At 36.0% G+C, this 13,169-nt stretch overlaps 1 protein-coding gene across 4 annotated transcripts in view; it reads left to right on the top strand.

The window, feature by feature from the left end:
- The window catches only part of Zeb2 (zinc finger E-box binding homeobox 2), a 134,306-nt gene that overhangs the window by 90,584 nt on the left and 30,553 nt on the right, over nucleotides 1–13,169 (top strand). For all 4 annotated transcript variants that reach the window (XM_004636640.2, XM_023721431.1, XM_004636639.2 and 1 more), the window contains exon 4: nucleotides 4,479–4,550. In XM_004636640.2, coding sequence (XP_004636697.1) covers nucleotides 4,479–4,550 — 72 coding nt within the window. The remainder of the gene's footprint in view (nucleotides 1–4,478; nucleotides 4,551–13,169) is intronic.

Raw genomic sequence — 13,169 nt, 5'->3', positions numbered from 1 at the left:
CTGGGAAAATATGTAACACTTCAAACCAAATCACTGTCAGCTTAGTGTAGTTTCAGCATCTGTCTGACACCTCCTATTGTAATTTGCTCATCTAATCATTCCCTTTTGTTAAGTGTGAATGCGATTTCACACTTTTACCTGGTCAGGTAGCTTTTTTCTTTTTTTGTATTATTTAACAGCTAAGTACTTGGTAATGATACCTGCTGTTTGGTGAGAATCCCAAGTGCAGTAAATAGAGTCAAAGCCCAGGTATAATGAAAATAAGATAAATTATGTTCAAAACAAAACTCAGATGTCATGTGCAAATGGAAACACTTGGCTTAAAATTCAGTTACGATGGGTCATCACTAAGGATGTATCTTAGCAAAATATAAGGACTCTTACTCTCACAAACCCTCTCTGATCATCAGGCTATGTGTCTTGCAGTAATTAAGTCCCCTCTCATGCAGAGTTTGTACCTCCTTAATTCTATTCCCAGGTACCAATGATGGCTATCATGTTCACCCCACCTTATTGCTGCTCTGACAACATAAATAAGAGTAGCACTGTTTCATAAGTAGGCAAACTGGGTAAGAATGAGTCTATCTGTATGTCACTGTGATATTGCAGACTTCCAAACACTGAGCATTGGAGAGTAATTGCTTGGTATACTGGAAAGAGGATAATAAAAGCACTTCCACTGCTAAAGAAAATTAAACATAAAAAGAGGAAAAGAAAAAAGACCCATGGCAGTTTGAGTGTAGTATATTTGTTTTGCGTTTTCCTAAGATACTGTGCCAAGTTTTGTACTCTTTCTGTTTCCAATTTTGCTTTCGGTGAAGGTTTCTCGAATCTCAGCAATCCCACACATAAACATTTATCGTTATATCCATTAAGACTTAAGGTTTTAGATTTTCAACTATGAGGGAGAACTCAGCCAAAGATGCTTGAAAGATAAATACGTTTAATTAGGGGCAGAGGATGATCATTAAAGGAAGTCTGACTGCTGCAGAAGTCATTAACAATCTTAAATGAAATTTTTATTTTTATGATAGCCATTTACATGTATAATAAGAGCCAATGATTCTTGGGAGCAGTGTGACAGAAACAGAGTGTGGCGAGAACTCATGTAAGACATACTATTTAAATGAGCTGGTGTTAGCTATTCATATTTGTTAATGAACTAGATATGCAGGGCTATAAGAATGAATGTTCTGATGCTTTAAATTTTAATATCTAGAAATCAAGGGTAAGGACCAATTACTAGAATTTCCACCCTTAAAGGAATAATTAATAATGATATAACAAATGTATCACTGCAAACTTCTAAAAAAAAAGTTTAATTTAAAAAAAAAAATTAAGATCAATAGTTGAAAAACAGCCAGAGCAGCGGTGTGAAGCTGTGGTAGTTTGTGATCGTGGCAGCTCTCTGTGTTGGTCAGGGATCATCATCCTAAACATTTTAATGCACGATACTCCATACGAATGCATTGCAGACTCCGTTATCACCTGTAGTTAATGGTGTCTGTGATACAAATGAACAGGCCATTCTTTGCTCTTACCTTGATGGTAAATAAACTAGCATTCTGGAGTCACACTAATTAAATAAAATGTAAATCCCTAATCTCGTTTGGCAATTTGGACCAAGAAAGTTACCCGGCTATTACCTGTCTAGTTCTAATGATTAGTAATGATTTATTGTTCTTTTTTATTATTGTTCTGAAAGTGCTCTGATGTGGTGCCTTGATGTCTAATGAAAAGAAATTGGTCTTAAAAAGCTACTCATTGTTTATCCTGACTCTTAGATAACACATTTTTCTTCTGATAAAATATTTTTCTTATTTATTGTTCAAAACATACCGTATAGACAATCATTCTAATTCTGGTGCTGTTTTATTTAGTAGTGTTTTATCCTCGGTGCCTGGCTGTCTACAATCTACCTCAGCACATAGCTCTACTCTGAGATAAGCTCTCTCCCTTGCTCTTTCTCCCGTGCTTTCTGTAGTTTGTCTGCAGGATGCAGGTCTGGGACTGAAGAGCGCCGTGGAGTTCTTACTGTGCCTTTCCGGTTCCAGCACAATCAAAGTCTTGTGTTTGGAATTGTCCTTGACATTCTTTCGTCCCACAATGGGGTGGACACAGTGTGCTGGAAACCATGACATCATTATCATTGACACAGACTTAAATAAATCACCTGCATCTTGGCTTCTTTCTGCTTATTCAAGGAGTCTTCATCTTATGGAAGAAAGTGCTCTTTATTTTTACAAACCTTCATCCCAAGGGTGACTGGAAAATGCAAACTTTTACAAATGTTTTAAAAATAAATATACTGTGTGGTTTTAGACAACAGTATGCTGAGTCAGAGGTGTCTTAGAGAATGTGTAAGGCTAGACACGAGACAGAAAGACAACCAGGACTGCCATTAACTCTAAGGAGCTACTCCTGTGCTACACACCATTATGTGCTTCCAAATACGAATTCACTTGGAACCTGATTAAACAGGTGTGTGTCTAATAGTTCAGATCCAGACCTGAAAACCCTTAGTGTTTCACTTTAATCAGTTGAGCTTGATATTCACAGAAGTAAAAGCTTGAGGCTCAGTAAATTGAAGCAGAATATACTGTAGGTAAAAGTGATATCATCAAGTCTGATGTCTCTCAGAGATTTCAGCTGCATAGTCTTTAGTAAAATAGAAAATGGGATTATAGCTAAATAATGCTACAGCCTGCAATGTCCACAACATGCGGGCTACACACTTTGGCGCCCAGCGTTTATTAATTTGGGAAGCAATCACCTACTGTAACTTCTCTTTACTTTTTCATAAGAAAATGACAATGAGGAAGGAAGTACACAGAAATCTTGAACATTACCACTATTATGCAAAAAAAAAAAAAATGCTGTTAACTGTTTTCCCCTCAGTGACTTGCTGTGCTCTCAGATGGAAAACTTATGATTCTTGTGACTCTGGGCTACCAGAAATCACATGAGATGAGCAAGGAAGAAAGATACAAAAGCTATATTTATATCTAGGAGTGAACTTCTCAGAAATACCTTAATTTAATTTCTTGCAGGGGCTGATAAAAATATCAGATGAGGGATCTTTTCAAATGACCAGTTATTACAATTGACAATGCACTGTTACTATACATTGAACTTCTAAAAGTTTTATCCAAAATGTCCCTGTGGAAATATTCCCTAAATAAAACTGCAGTCCAGGGCCAGGCATGAATTTTAAATGATTGTAGCCTCTGAACAAATGGTCTCTTCCAACAGTGGCAAGAAGCTAGCATCTATGTATACTTTTCTGTTCTACTTTGAGAGGCCCATGGTACCTCAGCTCTGACCCCACAAACAGATATTATACAAGGCATTGCTTGCAAAATATGTTTTAATTTAGTCGTAGTGTTTTCTAGAACCTTCTATCAAAGTAGCTCAGTGTGTGATAAGAAAAGAATGATCAGGATTAATTTGTGAATTTACAGGGTCCCATTTATAGCTTCTCTTATTTTAAATAACATCATTATCAAAGACAGAAATTGATCCTGGTTCGTGTTTAGTTCTCATTAGTATGTCATTATAAAACTTCACTTTTAAAAGGTTTTGTTTCATTTACTTAAAAGATTTTTAATGGGCAGCTGTCTTGCTCTGTCTTCTCCCACACTCTATAATTTGGTAGACACAGAAATTCAAGAGTTCCCTATTTTTTTTTCAAACTCTCTCTTGTTTGAAAATGGCTTTTAATTATTTCTGAATCATCAGCTTCGATGTTAAGTATTTTCATCTTTATTGGAACATTGAAATGCTCCAATAAAATGAACATTGAAATGTTCTATAGAAAATCGCTATGATTGTGGAGGCAAAAATAAGAGAACAAGGTATTCATGAGAGGTTAGAAAAAGAACGTGGAGGCTGTGTTTCAGAAGTTTATGTGAAACAGTTACATGTGTATTTTTGATGCCTCTGGGATGTTTGTTCTATAATCTAGGCATTCTGAATTTCAATATGTAAAATTAGGGTTTTTAAAAAAGTATGTTTGCCTAGATTAGCACCATCATAACTACTCAAAGCAGAAAGAAAAGCATGAAAATAAAATGAGAGAATCTGACTTGTCACCAAGCACCCAGAGTTACCAGAGGTACAGCAGCTAGCGTGCCTCTTCATAAGTACAAATACTTAGTTGATTTTGACTCTTATTGAAAAAATAATATCTTCCCCCTGTTTGTCACTAGAACTGCCACCCGAAGAAAAGCCCTTCATTTGCTCCAAATAAGCACCTCTGTTTTTCACAGCTTGCAGTAATGCTTAAAGTAAATAAGTTCTTGTGCAGCTAGCACTATTGGATTCATTCAATTGCCTGAACAAAGCTATTGTTTAGAGGTTTACAACAAGCCCTCTCTCTGTTTCCTTTGAAAGAATCTTCCTTGTTCCTGTGCTTGGCATGCTTAGTATAGTAAGCCCTTCTACAATTTTCAAATACTAAAGATAATTTTCCCCCACAGAAGAAATGAAGGAAGACTATGTCACTATGGGGCCGGAAGCCACAATCCAGACCACAGTTAACAATGGTACAGGTAAGTTCCATTTACCACCCTAAGACTATGTCTGTCCTGTGTCATGGGGGTTTACTGAGTCAGGGAAAGAAACACCAACCCATCTTTTTGTATTTCCATGACTTCACAAGTACGTCAGATGCTACTGTTTTAAATTCAAAATTGCTTTAAATCCAAATTTGGTATATTTTGATATTTTGTGAGCAAATGTCGTTCATTCTCATAGTCTAAATTCACCTCTGAAACTAAAGAATGTTGAACTGTATCACTGTATCTTTTTATAGCATGAACCGGGTGAATTGTAGTAGTAACTTTTATTTTAGAAGACTATTAGCATAATCTTTAGAATACGGTAGGCCTTCACTAGTGATCACCTGACACCTATCATTGAGAATTCAAATGATATCTTGTATTGTAGATTATAAATAAGTTTTTAGCAAACCGTATTTCCATGAACATTCCATACACAATTAATCATCTGCATTATTTTTAATTATTTCTTCACTTTTAGTTCTCTACATCTGTTAACTCCTCTGACCAATATTTTCCAGGTAGAAGTTTTAGAGAGAAATTGACAATTTTATTTATTTTTAATAAAATGAAAAAAATCAGAGTAGGAAAGCATTAAGTAGTGTTTCGTCTTACTCTGCTATTGCTACAGAACAGAGATTAAGGACAATTTTGACATTCCATTTCCCCCCAAAACTAAATGGCAACTTCTCTCACATTCCCATGCCACCCACAGAAATTGACATTGACTCACTATGTTTATCTCTCTTTGTCTGGATGAAACTAATCATTTTCAGTGTTTCAAACAATCTTTCAATACCATTACAAATATTAGCATAGTGCCCAGTACAAAATTATCTTCTAAAGTGAAACAACAAAAAACCCCGTGTAGCTATTTCTACTGTACTCACCAATGAAGAAAAGCTGGCAGCTTTATGAAGTTTTAGAAATGTAAATAATTAAGATTGTATTCATATCTCTCTTATGTTGATACACATCATAATAAACTGCTCACGCTGTGCTTCTATTTAAATGCCCTCATTAATAACTTAAAAGGCATTAATTCATGTTCTTGGAAGTAAAATAAGAGAAATAATGAAAACCTATTGTCATTTTTTATTCATTTGAATAATATCTAAATTTAAGGTACAAAATGAAACTATATTACATGCTTATATAGAAAATATAGAATTAGAAAAATTCTAAATACAGCTGTGCAATAACTCAGTCATGACCTTGGGCAAGTCATTTGCCCTCTTTGGAACTTGGTTTTTTACACCCATTATGTGGGAGGAGTAAGTTGATTTCTTGCTTAAATGCTCCATGTTGCTTGGGTACTACCACCATGAAAAATGGAAAGAAGACCAAATAATTTCATAAAAATAGTAATAAAGAGACACCATGAATTATATACTTTCTCTAATGTCCTAAATCATGGAGTTAGAAATGGCTTTGTGTTCTATTTATTTACTTACTTTGTGGAACCGGGGATTGAACTCAGGTCCTTGCACTTGCCAGGGAAGTGCTTATTCTACTGAGCCATCTCCCTCGCCCCATCCTTTTAAAGAAAAATGTGGATTTCAGTTTCAAGTGTGAATAAAAGCTGATTTTTACTACCTTTTTAAGCATTTAAAGTGTCACAAAAGATTTATTGTACAAAGTGATAATTTACTAGCTATTTTATATACATAAAGTCTACAGCAAGGTTAATAAAAATTGTTCCTGTCCAAAGGTTTAAAAATCAATCTCAGACACCCTTTCTCTAGGCTTTAAGATCTCTTTCTCTCTGAATTAGCCAATAAATAAATCAATAAGTATTTTGTGTGCATACATGGGGGAAGATGGGCCAGGAAGATTAAGATAAAAATATGCTTTTTATTTAATCTGGAAGATGAGCCTAGTATACGTGAAAAAATTATAAAAACATGTGAGAAATACGCAACAAATTATAAGGCCAATAATTATTTGAATTACAGAAATGAGAAAGATCCAAAGGAGTAGGAATTCTTATAAAGTTTTATAAAGGGGGTAGAATATGGAACACATACCCTTTTAATGGTTATGAAGGGATCAGGAAGGGCATTCTAGCAGGGTATGAATGGTGAACCAGGAAGGGGAGGAAGGTATCTATGCAGAAGATAGTGAGTGAAAAGATTCAGCTGAATCAGGAGTCCTAAAGGAAACTTCTAGGAAACTAAAGCTGGACATTTAAGCTAAAGTCAGGTATCAAAGAATATAAAATATCTGAAAGAGTTAAAAACTAATTTTTCAGTCATGTTATCCTACTGTGCATAAAACAATCCTCTAGAAAGCAGCTGGAAATCATTCAGGTATGCAGGGACAAAAATGTTGTCCTGGGTGGTGACAGTGGAGAAATTAGCAACATGACTTCCTAACACTAGACTCTTGATGATAGAGGGAAAGTAGCTTTAGGATTACACATCTGGGGGCAATGGAGATAGCTCAGCAGTCTAAGTGCCTGCCTAGGCAAGCCCAAGGACCTGGGTTCTATCCCTAATACTACAAGCATGCCAGCCCCACCTCAGGCATGCCAAGCTGGCCACCAAGACTGGGTATGGTAGCACATGCCTGTAATCCCAGTGCTGAGGAGGCTGAAACAGGAGGATCACTATGAGTCTGAGCTGCATAGTGAGACCCTGTACCAAATACATAAAACTAAAAAAAGAGATTATGCATCTGCATGTTTAGAATATGTTCATTCTTGGTATTTCTAGATCTTCAGAAAAATTCAATTTTAAAAAACTTTGAATTGCCTTTCAAATATAATGAATTTCATAGAAAAGTTCCATCTTGATTGGAAATGGGAAATAGAACCCAAATAAGCAAGAATCAGTAAGATAAAAATTTGAGTCATGCAAATGTATTCAGATAGTATTTAACATCATAGGGCTATGGAATTTTACAAGTGAATATACATTTATTGAAACAAATATTTGAGCCCAAGACTTCTGGTAGATGAAGGAAATACCAAATTGATTCAAAGCAAAAAGATTATGAGAAAACAGGGAAAATGTAAACATTCAGAAGCAAAAAGAGAGTGCTCCATAAAGGAAAAATGGTCAATTCAATTAACAGCTTCAATAACTACACTTGAAAGAATACTGGGAGAACATATGAGACTTGGTAATTAGGAATTCACTTATAAATTAAGGTGACCCTTTATTTACAGCCCCACCCTTTTAAAGAATACACATCTTTTTCCAGTCTTAGGCTTGCCACTTTTTGTTCCTAGCATCTTTTTCAATGGTAAATACATGGGGAACTGAAATATTACATCTTTTTTTGGTAGAAATTTACTTCCTAATGGACATGTTGTTCTCTCTCAGGTCTTACTCATCAGCATGAAGCTATTGGCTGAGCTTCTTTGGCCATTCCAAGCTATAAAGTGTATCTTCCTCTAATGAACCTATAAGGTTTTGATCACTTTAACACCATAGAGCCTGGGATATCTAGGTCAAAAAATGAGTAAGAGACAAACAGCATTTGTACTTCCTTTTCATATTTTAGGCTGGAATATTTTGGACACCTGGTCTGCCACTCTCCTTATTCCAGTTTCCTGAGCTAGAAAGAAAGCCTACACTTGACTGTCCTTAAGCCTTTATATCGTCCTTTGTACAGTGTCTACATCCTTTCTGGAAGCCCTTCCTCAATGTTCACCTGCCTTGTTAGAATCCTCAAGTGCACCCTTAGGACCTAAAAGAAAAAAAATCAATAAATCTCACTCCAGAGTTCAGCGCCATCCGTTTCTAATCTGACCAAATTCCTTGATGATATCGAGAGAGCCACATTTATACCAACCAGTGAAACTCTGCCCATGCTTTCTCTTTAGATCTTAACCCCTTTCTTCTAGTCATGCAGACGTTCCCCACATCCCTTGATTTTCAGGACTAGCTTACCTTTCTTTATGTGGTCATCTTTAAGCACCTCCAAGAACATTCATCTCTCTTCCTTCTCAGAAACCCCACCATCCTAGTTTGCATACTATAAAGGTTACTATGTTGAACTATTCCTCATTATGTTGGTTCTACCTGTCTTACCTGCTGAATTCCATAAAGACATTCATTGGCTGAGAAGTAATGGTATATTAGAAGCATCTGCTTCTTAGCATTCTTGAGATCTCTAAGTTAGTAACATACTTTGGCCAGAAATACCAGCTTTAAGAAAAGGACTATTTTGTTGGACTCAAAGTGAATACATAGAACAGTGAATACACATGGTAAACTTTATGACTTTTCAAAGAATAACAAATATTTGTGGAAAAAAATGGATGCCAACTTTTAAAAAGTTCACAGGAGATGAAGACATTACCTGCTGAGGCGACTGAGGTAGTATCTTTAGAGTGAAACCATGCTTTAACTTCCAGAAATCAACTTGTTAAAGACAAAGAAAAATAGCCCAGTATATCAATATTTTCTTTCTGCAACAAAGTTAGATTAATAGCACAGCAAAATTGATTTATGACAACATACAGCATTGAAACCCCTGATTTATATTAAACTTTCACTTCATAATTTCAGTTTTTTTTTAAAAAAAAGAAAATAATAATGTTCTGAAATGTAAAGAACATCGTTTTACAAAGAACCCAATGTCATCCAGATATTAATAGAATCCAAATTCAGAATGAAATTACTAGGTAAAAATTTTAAGAGTGAGTGGAAAAACCCCTGTTTTCTAAGAATATTAGAGAAATGGAAAAATTGAGGAGCATTACAAACATGAGTTTGCCTACAGGATAGAGCAACAAGGATCTGTCCTAGGTGTGAGTGCTCATTAGCATTAATGCAGGTCCATGTGCATATAAAGGCCCAAATGGGCCCTTGATGTTTTCCTTGTTGAATATGAGAAAGCTATATCTACTCAGATAAGCTAGTAATGGAGTTCTCAGAGGTTATTAATAACCATCTGCATCTTTGCCTTCTTTTGCTAAGAGGGAGAGGGTAACCCTTAATGCTGAAATTGGGCAGAAACAATTTAGGTCTCAGCTCTTAAACTTGCACAACACAAGAAAAGTCTTGGGCCGGGGAGATGGCTCAGTAGGATAAGCGCTTGACTGGCAAATGCAAGGATCTGAGTTCAATCCCCGGTTCCACCAAAAAAAAAAAAAAAAAAAGAAAAAAAAAAGAAAGAAAAAAAGAAAGAAAGAAAAAGAAAAGTCTTGTTCAATAGCCAACTCCATAGTCTCTAACCACAATCACAAAACATGCCTTTAACAATGTGCTGGTGATATATAAAGAATGTTATGTGTGAGAGACAATCCTTGTAGAATGCTCCTGATTCTAGAGTCAGACAATCTGCATTTGAATTTTTGTCTCTACCAATTATTTATTGCATAAACTTAAGTTCAGACAATAATTGATAAACCTTTTCTACAACAGTAAAGTAGAAATAGTAGTTCTGTATTACAAACCTTCACTGAAGAGACTGAATGTTACGCCATTTTAAAAGTACCTAGCGTCTGACTAGGTTAGCTGCTTACTAGACTCTTTTGGCTCTGCTAGTTTATTTGTTTTCATTTACATATAATCCTTAAACTATTGTTATTCACTAAGAAATGAATGTACAGTGCCATGTTTCATCTCTTCACTCTGGGTGTTAATGGCTCTTTATTTAACTTTTTTAGAAAACAAAAAATAATATTTAACAGATTTGTAATAAGAAGACTCACCAGTCAATTTTTTCCCCCATAATTTTATTGAGAAACGAATAGCAATGAGACAGTTTCAAACCAAATTGCTAGGACAGTTTCAATAATTAACACATTGCATACATTCTTCCTAGTGGTTAATTGCTGTACAAGATGCAGACATGATATCCTATTCACAAACACTATTAGAAAAAAAATCCCTCTATTCATTAAAAGAATGTAACTATATATCTATTCTAACCCTTATGAATACAAAGATACAAAATGGACATTCATTTGTATCCCCTTTTTTTGTTTAGTTCCATTATTTGAATATTATAGGTGTGTTAAGTCGGCAAAATATTCTAAAAGAGTCCAGTAGTCCATAATAGTATTGGGGCTTCCGCTTCACTGGCAATGTCAGAAATTGTTGACCTGAGTCCCCTATAGCTCAACATAACAGCATGGCTTCACTTCTTATGCTTCATTTTTATACTTTCCTGCTGGATGGTTAAGACCAAGTTAAAGCAGGACCTATGCAACAAGAGTTGTAGCTTTTGGGTCTGATAAGGTCAATGAAATCCCCTCAGGATTTATCCTGAGATCCTGTACCTCAGATTGTAGATCATTTGTCAGTGTCAGCCATGTGGATAAGTCACGGCCATTGCTTGGCCAATGTGCTCTCTGTGAAAACCTGAGAGAACGTTTTCTCTCCATGTGACTCTCCTTAGGCACACTCTATATCATTGAACACTTTCGTCTTCAGCCCCACAATCTCCTTGATCAGAAAATTTGGGACACTACTGAGTTACGTGACATTACAGTACAAGTTCTCATATGTCCTGAGTCTTAACTGACCTGGGAAGGCTAGGGCCAAAATGTTGGCTTTCCTTGTGGTCCTCCTTTTTCTCTAATTTTGGTCTGCAAACTTAGGTTGTTAACCCTCCAGAAGAGAAGTTTATTGTTATTACCATACAACCTAGGCTGTTAAGCTTAACCTCACTATCTGTCTGAATATCAAACATTTTAGGCATAACATTCACCAGTCAATTTTGAGAACAACTACCAGTTAAGTTCCTTTGATGACCTAGAAAACTACACAGACAAGTTGTACTTATTTTTTTCATTGTTCAGCTGCTGCATTCAATTGAGTGAATAAAATAATAGTAGATGAATAAGAAATGTATATAAAATGTTTAATGCAGTATTAGGATATAAATGCTCGATCCTGACTAACCATTATTATTATTTTCATTGTTATTACCATTATTGATTACAATAATGTAGGTGTGGATTAAGATATTTTATTTCAGATACAATAAGATGTGTCAGTTCAGGCCAGTCAGCCAGCTCAGTGGACTAAACAGCTGCTTAGGCAGATGCAGGGACCAGGGTTCGATCCCTGGTGTTCTGTGCCAGCCCTGCCCCCAGGGTATGCTGAGATAGAGATTGAGACTGGATGTGGTGGCATGCACCTGTAATCCCAGCACTTGGGAGGCAGAAAACAGGTGGATCACTACGAGTCCCATCTACGTAGTGAGACCCTGTAGACCCTGTGCTAAATACATAAAAAGAAAAAAAAAAAAAACCCAAAAAACAAAGATGTGTCAGTTGAAGCACAAATTGTCTAATGTTGTAGAGGGTCTGTGACAGAGTGTTGGATCAAATACTTTATTGGAGATTGGATAGGTAATCAAGAGATGCCTTCAGGAGACTGCACATTTCAAGGAAAATCTCCTCCAGAAAAAAAGCTTTCTAAACTTTGTATTTTTGAACCAAAAAGAAAAAGGGAGACAGGCTGAAAATATGAAATGAAATTGGGTAAAAGATGAAGTAGGCTATTAAAAGAGCTGAAAGAGAATAGCTTTAGATGGCAGCCATTGTAGTAGACAAGAATATGTCGTGTGTGTGTGTGTGTGTGTGTGTGTGTGTGTGTATTTATTTATTTTTTCACAGTAAGATAGGAGAAAGACAAATGGTGGTAGAGAGTATTGGTCAAGTTCAAGGCTGTCCAGGGAATTTACACCCCTTTAAGTAGGTGGAGAAAGGATCATCAGCAAGCAGCCAGGGAAAAGGAGGAGAATGGGACCTTAAGGAGTACAAATTTAGAGTAATTGCTATGCCAGTATATGGAAATTCAATCTTTATCAGGAAAGAAAGCAGTCTGAAATTTGATTATATTTGATACTTTGATACTTTGAGGACATGGAACTTAGACTACCTTTTAGTTAGGTAAAGCAAGAATTATATGAGACTAAGAAGAGAGACGGAAATGATTTCAAGTTTCAGGGAGAACTGAGGCAAAAGGACATAAGGCAAGTACAAAGTTTCTGGTTCTGGCTCTGTGTGTATGGTATTGTCCTGTGCTTAGCACAGTACTGAGATGTAGCCAATTCTGTTGTTAGAGAAAGATAAAGCACCAGGAATACAAGATTCTGCATGAACTAGCTTTGGAAGGATGAAGTTTACCACAATGACAGTTACGTCTGCCTTGGGGAAATACAGTCATGGGCCAGGTATCATTTTCCTGGAGCTATATAAACAGAGTCCACAAGCTCTGGCAAAAATGGGTACCTTTGCACTGAGAAACATTATAATATAGATTGGAGGCTGTTTTTGAGTACAGAGTTTTGAATTTGTTTTTCATCACATTCTTGTCAGTGGGTACACTGGTTTACACAGTATTGATGGTTGAAAAACAGGTTGTTCCTTGAATTGATGAATAAATGAATGACAAGTGATAAATTTTATTTTTTTGACAAGTGATAAATTAATGAAACAGGGAGCACTGGTTTGAAATGGTCATGCGTGTTGAGGAATGTGCTGACCCCATCCTCTTTGCTCTGTGTGTTAAGACAGATATAAGTAGGAAGAGCTCCAGAGGAAAGGGAAAGAGCTCCCTGTGAGGGATGGGATATTATCTGGCTATGGCATGGTTTCATTTAATCTGAGGAAGCGGAACACATGTAGGTGGATGTCATTAAGTA

The sequence above is a fragment of the Octodon degus genome, unplaced genomic scaffold (assembly GCF_000260255.1).
Source record: "Octodon degus isolate 3935 unplaced genomic scaffold, OctDeg1.0 scaffold00082, whole genome shotgun sequence".
NCBI classification, from domain to species: domain Eukaryota; kingdom Metazoa; phylum Chordata; class Mammalia; order Rodentia; family Octodontidae; genus Octodon; species Octodon degus.
This window is presented reverse-complemented; position numbering and strand designations above follow the sequence as displayed.